The sequence below is a fragment of the Vollenhovia emeryi genome, unplaced genomic scaffold, assembly GCF_000949405.1.
Source record: "Vollenhovia emeryi isolate VEMERY1.0 unplaced genomic scaffold, V.emery_V1.0 DF939233.1, whole genome shotgun sequence".
NCBI classification, from domain to species: Eukaryota; Metazoa; Arthropoda; class Insecta; order Hymenoptera; family Formicidae; genus Vollenhovia; species Vollenhovia emeryi.
This window is the reverse complement of record NW_011967133.1, coordinates 306,209-318,632: the sequence shown is the minus strand read 5'-3', so window position 1 is coordinate 318,632 and position 12,424 is coordinate 306,209. Positions and strand designations below refer to the sequence as shown.

At 40.5% G+C, this 12,424-nt stretch overlaps 1 protein-coding gene across 8 annotated transcripts in view; it reads left to right on the top strand.

Annotated features, from left to right (window-relative positions):
• Positions 1-12,424, top strand: part of LOC105560320 (AT-rich interactive domain-containing protein 3A) — a 146,630-nt gene that overhangs the window by 22,219 nt on the left and 111,987 nt on the right. For 7 of the 8 annotated variants that reach the window (XR_001008811.1, XM_012009337.1, XM_012009336.1 and 4 more), the window contains exon 4: positions 11,846-12,001. The exons of the other annotated variant lie outside the window; for it this stretch is intronic. Coding sequence is in view for 6 of the 7 variants with exons in the window: in XM_012009337.1 (XP_011864727.1) it covers positions 11,870-12,001 (132 nt within the window). In the remaining variant the exon portion in view is untranslated. The remainder of the gene's footprint in view (positions 1-11,845; positions 12,002-12,424) is intronic. 8 annotated transcript variants of the gene reach the window in all.

Here is a 12,424-nt window from a genome sequence, read left to right as displayed (position 1 = left end):
TATTAGGCAAAATTAGCGATTTTTTTGCGTTATTGGAGGGGCGGTGGGGGAAGGGGGGACGGGGACGTTACAGAAAATTTTGTTGTTAGTATATACACATGTACAGACACTTAGTTTTCCTTTTAAAAAATAAGGTCATTTTGACTGTCTTAACCGGAGGTACCCTTTCTATGCCTTTATATACGATTTGAGACTCCTTCAGGAAGTCGATAACAACAAAGAAGCCGACACAATAAAGAATGTTCACTTTCCACAAAAATTCGTCTAGTTGATTCATGAAAATTGATGTTCAAGCAGAATTTCTTGATCTTGAATATCTCGATGTTATTTACGACAAAGTTAACTTTACGAGAAATTTCGAGAATCGGTCTATAAATACTTGTAATAAAGCGTAAAGGACCATTAATCTTCAACAGTAATTTCGGTTTGCAGTGGCGACATTTGCAGTGGCGTCTCCCTCGCTCTCTTTTCTATCCGTCAGCTCTCTCCCTCCTTGCTGCCACCATCCTCCCCCTATATATCTTGCCCGTTCTCGCACTTTCTAGGATAATTAATGATCCCGAAAGCGATCTCCTCACGGTTGTCTCGGAGTAATCTTTCCCCGTCTCGCTCCCGTCTCGTTACCTCCGCCTCCACCCCCTTCCTCAGTCAGTTCTTTTTGCGAGCTGGATAATCATTTCCCCTCGATGTACGCCACGAATACGCCAAATATCGTAGCAGAGATGGTAAAAGAGCGAGAAAAAGTACGAAAAAGTTATGGTGAGTCATTTTTTCAAGTTGGCCCAACCTCTTAATGTTTCAAAATGCCTTTTAATAATGGATCTGATAGTAGGTATGCAAGATAGAATAACGTGACAACAAGAGAGAGGAGGGTAGGAAGGGGGATGGAGGGAAGGAGGAATAGGAAAAGAGGATGTCCTACCTTCTTCGTCATGAGAACGTTGAAAAAATTGCTTCGTAGCACGTTCATACTTTTTCTCGCTTGTTCTATTATCACTGCTACGATTTATCGAGGGGAAACGACGATCCGTAATACACATATGTGGTGTACAATGCATATTAGAAAAGTCAATTCAGTCTGTAATTAAAGTAAAACGCCACAAGTTGTCTACTGTAAAAGAATCGGACGAGGTCGTAGGAAGCATCGATAGAGCTCGGTGAATAGATTAGACCTTGGAAAATTTGCATAGCAGTTTCAGCTGTCGCAGCATCTTCATAGAATCTTGACAGCCGTCGATCTCTAATTACCTGAAAACATGCAGGCTCCGACAGTGGTTACCCTCTCTTTCTCTCTCTCTCTCTCTCTTTTCTGATAATAAATATTTTCATGACAATCGAGCCGACTCGAGAGGGGGCTGGTACGTCTACGCTCTGCATTATCTCTCTTGGCTAATTCCTTCGGAAACGACTTGGCTCTCTCTCCTCCCTTTTTCATCGCATCTCGCATCTCTCGCCGAGTGAATACGGAAGCAACGAAAGCTGGAATTTCCGGTTGATTCGGCACACTAACGATGGGGTAGTTTAACACCCCGCGGGGACAGCCACGCAGACTCGCGCGCGATCCCCCATTGTAAGGCGTTTGCGTAATCTGCCACGTCGACAATTTGCACAATAATGGACGCGCATCGGCGAGGAACAAATTAACACCGTGGCCGTTAGGAATCGCGGTTTACCAGCCTCTCTTGGACGCTACGTTATTTATAAATACTGTACGCAACGGTTCGTCCGCGGTAGTGAATCACTCCCGTCGCACCGTTGCGAACGCACGATCTCGCGGATTAATGCGTAAAAAACGTTTGCGAGCGATACGCGTAATTGGAAATTACCGCCCTAGATTCTCGCGAGCTGTTCCGCGAACGCATCGAGAAAACCACTTCGACCTGGGATATCGGTTTCTTGCATCAATATTTAATCGCGGCTAACAAGATGGCGATGGTATGTGCGCCACCCAGGCGGGCTATAAAAGCACGAGGGGCCGTAATAGTCAACGTACATCCTTACGCGGCCGTGGCGTATGAGCCATCGAGGAGGAGAGACAAAGAAAGAGAGAAACCGAGACCCGCGTGGCAGTTTCCGCGGCGAAAAGAAGGTGACGAGAGATCTCGTCGACGAAGATAGAGCAAATAATCTCCGCTCGCTCGTCCGCGGTTAGCCTGAGAATTGTCAATCGAAGGTGCCAAGAAATAAGAGAACGTTTCGAGGCGCGGCTTCTCAAACATCCTTCCTTTGGATGTGGCCGCGGACTCTCTACTCGTCCGCCTCGTATAATTATAAGCATGCCCGATTATACGTGTTTGGACATAGTACGCCAGGTGTATGAATATCTACGTTCGATAAATTCTGAGTTATTCGCGCTCATGTACTCTGCAAACTATTCGCTATGTCTCTCTCTCTCTGTGTACATCGTGGCACTTTTATCACGTTAACTTTACAAGTTTAGGGATGTAACGTTCGTCGAAAGACCACTTGGCAATTGCAAGTCGTAGAAAAATATGGGCAATTACGCCTTTACTGGGTTATCACTGAAAAGTCAATTGTCACTGACTGACTTTTAGAGATTTGGGAAATTCGATACAGTAAATCGGAATTCCACCGCTCGATTGATACAAGTGCAGTCGAATTAAATGTTTGAAATTGTGCGAATTTCATAATACATTGAAAGTCGACGCCCTCACGGTGCTCGCAATTCTCGTGCCCGATTTTCCGATCGGAAACAAATAACCGGGCATATACGGGCGGGCGGATGAGCAGGAAGCACGTGGACGTGAGTGTATCGTGCACGTAATTAGCATAAATTATGCACGTTCTGCGCAAAATTGATAACAATGTACCCTCGATGCGAACATTGAATGTATTCTTGGCACGCACATCGTCAAGAAAAATACATTCCTCGCTCTGCGGGAATACATTTGAAACTTTCTACAATAAACAAATGATTCGTTAAAGCTATTCTTCCAATTGTTGCAAATAAAACAACTACATGGGCAAAGTATTTCCATGCTGTATTAAAAATGTGTTTCAACGTGTAATCATCAGTTATTTATCCAAGATGGCTAGAATAATTTATAAGTTTTAACAAAGGGTAATCTTACGCTACCAAAAGTGAATTGAATGTTAAAATACCTTCTATGTAGGGATATCCAGTTTTTCTCTTTTATAGCAAAAGTTTTTGAAGCTGTTGTAGATTGTATTTTGTCCGCTCAGGTAGGTTTTTGTGCGCGATTTTCACCTTTTTCCAAACGTGATGTATTTGATGTTTCAATGGACATAGAAGATGCAAAGCAACTGTTAAGACATCCGCTTAGATTTATTAGATCAGATTTGTTAGATGAAAGATCTCTAGATTCTATAGAACATGATAAATGAAAATTTATAAAAAATTTGACAAAGACTGATAATAGTGAACAAAGCCACGCATTTCTAGATCCTAGATCAAATTAAAAATAATTAAAATGGATGAAAATATATAATTCCTTAAAATATGTGAAATATTTGTTGTTTTTTTGCGACGAAATTAATATCGCTGTTATTAGACTGCAAAACATGTCCACTCTAAATTCTGCGAAATTATAACGGAAAAAAGTGACTTTTTTCCCCACTAAGTAAACGTGAAATTAAAACGGAATTCCGCATACAGGACATTGTCCTGATAATAATGTCCTGTATAAATAGAAGGGAAATGTAGCAAATTTTTAATGTTTTCCCTGATATATTGTAAAAAAGAATTTATCATCTGGAAGACAATATTTTATTAGACAAAACATGAATTCATCGCAGTCACATGCGGTACATTTACCGCGATAGTTACCGCGTCTAACCACTCCCATATTGCTTCGCAACAATTAGCGACAAAAATATTAAACTTAATATTGAACTGTGTAATCGAGACAAAAACCGCCGTGTAACCGAGGCGACTGAAATACTCTAACATATTGAGCGACATAGAAAGACCAGTTGCCATGGTCACGTAACTCTTGTCCGCTTGAAATATACATACATATATGACCAAGTCCTTTACATTGCCGGTCCTACTTATATGTATAAAGGATTTTATATAATGAATAAAATGTCATAGTAAGAATTCCACCAGTCATGCCTAAATCAAACGGATATAATAATAGAATACGGCTCTGACGAATAACAATCAATGAATAAAAGGGCTAAGAGCCTTGACTAGGTGTTAGTGTAACAATGATATAAAGTCAAAAGATAAAAAGATAAAGATCGCTCGCAACGCAAATCATTACAGATGTAAAGTGTGAGCCATTTTTTTCGGATTTATTAGTTGCTGTAGATTGAAAGATCGTCGTCGAGATATAAGTTTTGGCGTTGTAGAAGTGGTAAAAGTCGGTGGTAAAAGTCGTTGTGAGTCTCCGAGACTTCTACAACGCCAAAACTTATATCTCGACTTTTACCACTTCTACAACGCCAAAACTTATATCTCGACGACGATCTTTCAATCTACAGCAACTAATAAATCCGAAAAAAATGGCTCACACTTTACAGCTGTAATGATTTGCGTTGCGAGTGATCTTTATCTTTTTATCTTTTGACTTTATATCTAAATTATATTTTATACACTGAAGATGGCCCAGAGACAGGCCGAAACGTTTGTATTTTTATGTTTTAAATATATGAGAATTTTATCATTGTGACACTTACACCTAGTCAAGTTCTTAGCCCTTTTATTCATTGATTAATATCGAATATTCGTTATAAAATATAACGGAAATATAATTGTCTTTTATACATAAAACGGATATGTTTTGCAGTGTACTACTGTGATTACTTTTGATATGTTTTTTAATTAAGGAAAGAGTTTAATAGAAGCATTTATTTAGACGAAATAATTGGAAATTGTTCGTCTAATTGACATCGTTTTTTTCTGAACTCTTAATAACGTTTGTTATTTTTTATATAATAAAATTTAGTATTTTAAACTCAACGTAATTTCTTTGGCTCCATTTTCTCGCCAATATCGCCACCGCCACCGTAGCGAAACCTTCGGTATCTTGTATAGGCTACAATTACCTGCAATTTATACTACAAGCAACATGTACACTTAAGTGTACTATCAGTGTGTGCGACTCGGCGCGCATGCAGATATACATATATGTATATGTATAAACGTGTAGAAGAATCGGTTGTAAAATAGAGAAGAGAACAAAGAAGCGATAGGTCGAAGAACGGGAGAACAAGTGGGAAAGTAGAAAATCATGAAATTAGATTTTTCAGATACAGTGCACGTTTAAGTTTAAATATCGATCGTATGATGATGATAATAATGAAATGAAAAAAAAAGGTGAATTTATCACTTCCATCGAAGCCAGATAATCCAAGTGTATAATTGTCAAGATATACGATATAACAGATATTGATAAATGATCGAGAAAAATGTAATTAGCCTTAATGGACGATAGAATCGAATTGGCGTGCTGCATAAGGAGACTTTTAGTACCGAGAAGAGCGAGAAGAGGCAGAAGGATAGGTGGGAAGGCGAAGAAGAGGAAAACGAAACGAAGAGGATGCTATCTCGCGAAACAACTACGGGATGGGTCTTATTACTGGCGGGATCAAACACCCGTCGGGGTGTTAACTGTCCGCGCAGCCGAGAAGAGAACGAAGCGGCGAGAAAGAGTTAAGTTTTAACACTGCTGGCTGACCGAGAGAGTAACATCTCGGTGTTCCTTTTCCTCTTCCTCTTTATCTTTCTTCTGGATAAAAAAAGAATTTCAACTAATAAGAATATTCTTCGATGCCGCCAGCAGTAATTTACAACGTCAGTGTCTTTTTTAAATCATATTTGGCATTTTTAGTAATACAGAAAATTTATTGCGAAAAATATTACCTCAACCAGGGTTTGAACCTGGACCTCCCTACACTCTAGGCAGGCGTCTCAACAATTAGATGCCTCAGTGGTCGAAGGCCCAGGAAGGTCCAAGTTCAAACCATGGCTGAGGTAATATTTTTTTCAAGAAACCTGCGTTATTAAAAATGCCAGATATGGTCAAGAAAGCACTGACATTATTTCTATAAAATTTATACCTATCATAACTCGACCTTGTAGAATCTATATGTCTCTTTGCTTCTTTAATTGTGAATTTTCAGATCAAACTGATGCGAATCGAATCCGATCTTGGTAAACTATACACGTTAGATCGAGTTTCTCCTATTGAAAAACGGAGAAAAGAAACTTTTTATCCGACAATACGATAAATTCATTGAATATTCAGCGGCGTTAGAAATTCTATACACGCTCATTCGTTCAGACGTTTCAAGAGATTACTCGAAAACTGGTGAATTTGGTAAAACGGTGCACGATTTTTTTCTTCTATTCTATAACCAATGGCACACGATCCTACTGGATTCTGCTTTAGACATCCAAGGAATTTGGCCAGTCTGACAGTTCGGAAAGGAGCTTTTGACATTCCACCACTGTCGAATAGATGAGACGCCCGCCTAAAATGTAGCTCTCTATAAGCAACAGAGGTTTTCTCTACTGCATAGGTTCAGGTTTAGGTTAGATACTACAAAAGGTAGTTAGGTACTACAAAAGTTACACAGTACAAGCTTACACAATGTATATAATTACATATATCCTACATAATTATATCAAATTATACATAATTATGAAAACAAATTCTTTTGGAAGGATTACCAGCACCTTATTAGAAAAAATAAGACGCAGATAGGGACAAGTCGTGAGCTCCTGACGAATACCTTTGTACATGGGCGGATCCAGACTTTTGTCTAGGAGGGAGCAGAACAGGATTCACTCGTAGGTGAATTATGCAGCATAAATTAAACTACGTATTTATAAAAAAAATTGTTTATTTATATAAAAATTAATTTTCTGGAGTCCTCGGCAAATCTATTAATTATATTATTCGTAATCTCAATGAGGATCCCATTGAGTCTAGGGGGGGGGCAGCTGCCTCCCCCTGCTCCCCCTCTGGATACGCCCATGCCTCTGTAGGTGATTCTGGGGCTGACTCGTCTATAGTGTGGAATGGTCCAAAGAGAGGGTTTTTTAACCAGGACTCCCGCTTCTCGCTTTCCCATACTCTCGGAGTAAAAAAAAGGGGGACAAGTCGTGAAGTCCTGATTAGGAAGATCTGATCAGATGATTAGGTCAGAGCGCTTGTACAATTTCAATTCCTGATGACTACTTGCAAACAAAGAATAAAATAAAGAATAACTCCGTTGTGTTTAACGAAAAACTCCTTGTAGATTTGCGGCACCGTACGCATAAACACTTGTTAGAAAACGTAGAAAGCAGCCTCCTATGTCTGTCAATAGCGCATACGTGTAAATAATCGTCGAACATCCTGCGCTAACAACAGCTTCAAGCCTCCAATCACATGTAATCTCGTACCGTAATTTTGTGTCGAAAATACGGAAAATAACGGACATTCAAATGCTATCCTTTAAATTTCTATTGTTATCTTTACCGGAAATACACGGTAGACGTGGGTGCAGGTGAGTAAACAGAGAAAATTGTTTACCACGATTAACCGTACATCCATGAGATAACATAGATACGTTGCGCAATCTTTTATAAAGATAATTTTATGCACGGAATATCGACGAGTGAAAAAGTAGGGAAGAGTTGTCTCATAATTGTGTCACTTCAGATCTTTTTTTTTTTTATTTGATACTAATTCATACGCAAATTAATATTAAAAATTGTAGCTTAATATTTACCATTTTATGTTTAATCTTAGAAGGCTAAGGCCCGGTTTCACCAAACGTTGCTTAACTTTAATCTTAGTTTAATTATGTTTAGCTCTTTCTAGAGTAACAGTTGGAAAGAGACAAAGAACGAATTAAGCTAATATAAAAATAAACGAATGTTAGTGGAAAACGTTTAGGCAATGTGAGCCGTCACCGTTGATGTGGTGTAACAAAATTTATATATGTGACTTACTTAACATTAATACATCTTTAATAAAGTCATCTATAACATATAAAAATCTATAGCATATAAAACATTAGAAATACAAATTGGACGTTTCGGTCTGCGAATGCGACCCTCTTCAGCAATGAATTAAAATTAAACTTATATAATTGGTACGAACTATAAAATATATTGTACGGTAGCGCATCATATTCGTGTTATAACAGGTGTATGTGAAACATCTCGATCTCATTTCTATAGCAGCGGAATCGCGTAACGGGTGTTCTCGTATGTGTCGTATGTTTCGCCTTAACGTGCATTTTGCAGTCATTATGTGTTAACGAACAGTGGTACTTCATTGGGTATCCGGACGTTGTATAAGAAATAAATCGCACGTAAGATATGAGCCTGAGCCTAACATACAGATGTGTTGTGTATAGCTATTTGAAATGTACTGACATTTAGCTCACATTGCCTAAACGTTTTCCACTAACATTCGTTTATTTTTATATTGTTTATTTAGGAGCCTTACTTATGTTTTCTTAGTTTATAGAATTAAGCTAAGCTTAAAGCGACGTTGGTGAAACCGGATCTAAATATAATTACTAGTAAATAGTATGGTAAAAATTCGACTTTCGTAATTTAGATGATTTTCGGCATTTTGAAGAGAACATTTTCGTGTAGAGACTTCCTACACTGATCAAAATCTATGCGAATTTACAAAGGAATTTTACTTATTTCTTGGTAAATTTGCCTGAATTTTAATGAGTTTTTAGGAAAAAATTTGAATTTTTTCTTTTGGTTTCATTAAAAATACAGGAATATTATGAAAAATTAATTAAATCTGGTATTTTTAGTCACATAATCTTTTGTTAGTAATATCGCAGTATTTCAGTAAAATGGAATGTGCACAGTAGAGAATTTCATCATCCTAGTACGCTTTGCGCGCCGTAAATTTACTATCTTAAAGGGAATGTTACAATAAATTATGTAATTTTAACATCGGACAGTGAACTGAAAAAATATTTATCGGAAATATAATTTTATTTGACTGGTAATTTTAACGCTTTGAAGTAAAATTACAAATCAATTCGTATTTTAACAGCGTAATTCGAAGGTTAAAAATGACCACAGATTTTCGCAGTAAAATGAGGTTCAAATTTTTATCAGTGTATGGCAAACCTTATGAAAACAGATCCTTTCTATAGATTTTTCTATTGTCATGCAAAAATTTTATGACCTTGAAGGGATGCTATTATCTCGGTATTCGGAAAGTTTAAAGGAAAATTATCAGATTATTTCTCTTAAGTCATTTTGTGTTCGACTAAGCATTACTTTTTCATGAAAATTAATTCCATTTACTACACATCCCGTAAAGGCCTCATGAGATTATCAGAACCTTTGTGCCGGGAAAGTGAATATCTTCTCCAAAATACTTACTCTTCAATGATGACTAAAGATATAATCGTTTTATTTCTTGGTTTTTATTCAAATTTATTATTAGTAGAGGAAACTCCTCCATTATATGAGAATTGTAATGCGAGACAGTAGGTTTTCAACGTCCAAAGTTAATGGCAAATCGTTTTTCGCAACGATCACACGCTCTAACAATGAATATTTCACTCCAATAGCAATCATTTCTTCGAGGAAACGGAGTTTCCTCTACTAATAATAAATTTGAATAAAAACCAAGAAATAAAACGATTATATCTTTAGTCATCATTGAAGACTATGGACTGGTTCCGATATTCACTGCCAGTACTGCAAATCTATAGTTTACGTCACGTATATTATACATTTTCAGTACTGGCAGTGAATATCGGAACACAGCGTAAGTATTTTGGAGAAGATCCTATGAAGAATTTTAATAGCCTTGAAGGAGCCTTCATCGATGAAAAAGCGAAAAAGGAAGCGTGGGAGAAACCCAGAAAAAGGTGATACCTTAGTTCTTCCCTTTTATATGAAAACTCAGATAAATCTCAGTTGTGACGTCATAACTCATAATCAGTTGAATGCATGTTCCTTTTGATTCTTGAGAAGTGAGATTCAACCACCATAAAAATTTGAACCTCACTTTACTGTGAAATCGGTGGTCATTTTTAACCTTTGAATTACGCTGTTAAAATACGAAGTGATTTGTAATTTTACTTCAAAGCGTTAAAGTTACCAGTCAAATAAAATTATGTTTCCGATAAAAATTTTTTCAGTTCACTGTCCGATGTTAAAATTACATAATTTATTGTAACATTCCCTTTAACAAGTAAATTTACGGCGCGCACAGCGTACTAGGATGATGAAATTCTCTACTGTGCACATTCCATTTTACTGAAATACTGCGATATCACTAACAAAAGAGTAAAATTCCATGTCGAACTGTAAATTTACTGTATAGAAGTAAAATTTATGCATATGTATGAAATGTTATGGATAAGCCGGAAGCTAATTTACAAATTATGTGACTAAAAATACCAGATTTAATTAATTTTTCATAATATTCCTGTATTTTTAATGAAACCGAAGGAAAAATTCAAATTTTTTTCCTAAAAACTCATTAAAATTCAGGCAAATTTACCAAGAAATAAGTCCAATTCCTTTGTGAATTCGCATTGATTTTCGTCAGTGTAGATCGGTTAATTTTTATAAGCGTGTGGGTTCGCTCGATTTACGAATTCGAGTGACCAATAAACGAAGGCAAAGTCTGTGCGGTTGACTTATAAGAAGGGAAATTTGAACAACTTAAGTATGGGGGATGGTAGCGGGCGTGACTTAATCTTGCCTACCTGCGTCGTCCCCGCCTACCCGTGATATTCGCGCGCGCATTTCATCGGGCGCCTCCCCCGCGCACGACGGTATTGCGGCCGCGCGGGTGGGGGGGATAGGCGGCGGCGCGGTAGTGGGGGATACGAGCCGCCGAGGCTGCCGGGACCTGTTCGTTGCCGTTGCCGGAACACAGAACGCGGTAGTACGTGAGAGCGCGCGCGTCGCCCGTCGTTGTTCGCGCCGGTTTTCTCCAGTTTCTCGCAAGCCACAGGTGATCGCGATTCGCGGGCTCGTGTTCTCTCACGTCGATGTCGCGCCGGTAAAAAGCCCACGGTTCGCGCGAACGTAACGGAAATCAGTGAACCTTTTTGCCCCGCGCGCGCGTGTGAAACTTCCCCCCCGATCACTGCTTCCCCATTTTCCCCCCCCCCTCCCCGTTCCCCTCCCCCGCTTTGCCACCCCTCCTTGGATTCTCTACCATTGAGATCTGATTTGCCCTCCTCCCTCCCCAACGAGCGATTATTCGATCCCACTCTCCTCTTCGATCCTTCTTTGTGCCGTCCTTCCGCAATCTTTCCTTCGGCCCCTCTACGCCGATCTCCTCGATCATTGCGTTTTACGTCGGCATCGTAAGCGGATCGTTGGGTCCCCATCGAAATCGCCCCGCCGTACACTCGCTCTACGTCCCTCGGCTCTCGCACGGATCTCTTCGACGTCGACTGTGTTGTGTCCTGCGTATCCTCGTCTAGCGTGCGCGCGCGCGCGCACGCGCCTGCCTACGAACGCAGGGAGCCGGAGCTTGCCGTCCCGGCGGCCTCGGAGCGGGCGAAGAGGAAGGAGAGAGTGCCGACGCCTCTGTGTGCAGAGACATGACCGATGCCGACCTCGGCCGACGGGATCGTTTCTCCGCGGGGTCGTTACGCTGATTAGAATCCTCCCCTCGTGGTAGCGCGAGCCTGCCGACGGCACCCGCGAGCGTCACCGTTTGGCGCGCGCCCACACCTCGGCTAATACGTTCACGGCCGTACTTGAGAGCGCGGGGCACGCACGCATCGCGGCGTCCGAGGGACAGATTCCCCTCCGTCGTCGTTTCCCCCCCCCCCTCGCGAATCTACCGCGTGCGCGTACGCGTACGTCGGTCTCGTCAATTCGTCGGGTCGCGTAAAAACAGTCAAAATTCGGGTGAAGGGTGAGCCGAAGCCATCCTTCGTGATGGATCAGATCGACGAGCAAGACGTCGAGAACCCAGGCGGGGGATCAATGGCCAACGGCGCCAACGGAACCAATGGGACCAACGGTACTAATGGCACAAATGGACAACACCAAACTCCGGAGGGTTCTTTGGTAAGTCTTTGTATTGCTTAGCGCCCGAGGAAAACGCCTCTCACGTCACTTTACACTAGCCACATTGCCTCACCGTTGGTGAAAACGGGCGTGCGGACGCGAACGGCGCTATGCCTGGATTCATAGCTGCGCGTCTCATTATTGCCAAGAGTATCGAAAAGAAACACACGGCTCGGGTCGCGTTAGAGGTTAAATTAATCGCTACTCTCGCCCCCCGGCTACGCGCCCGTCGCTTTAACGTTCTTTTCGAATGGTATTTTTGTTTATCTCGCCGAGTGAAACGCCGCGGTCCCTCGCGCGTGCCGTAACTACGACGAAAATCGCGTCCAATTAGACAGGCGCGTTTCCCTGCTCGTCTTCCTCGATTCGGGATCGCATCGGCGAGATTTGCGCTGCGAGGATCTCGAGAAAAACTGACTCTCC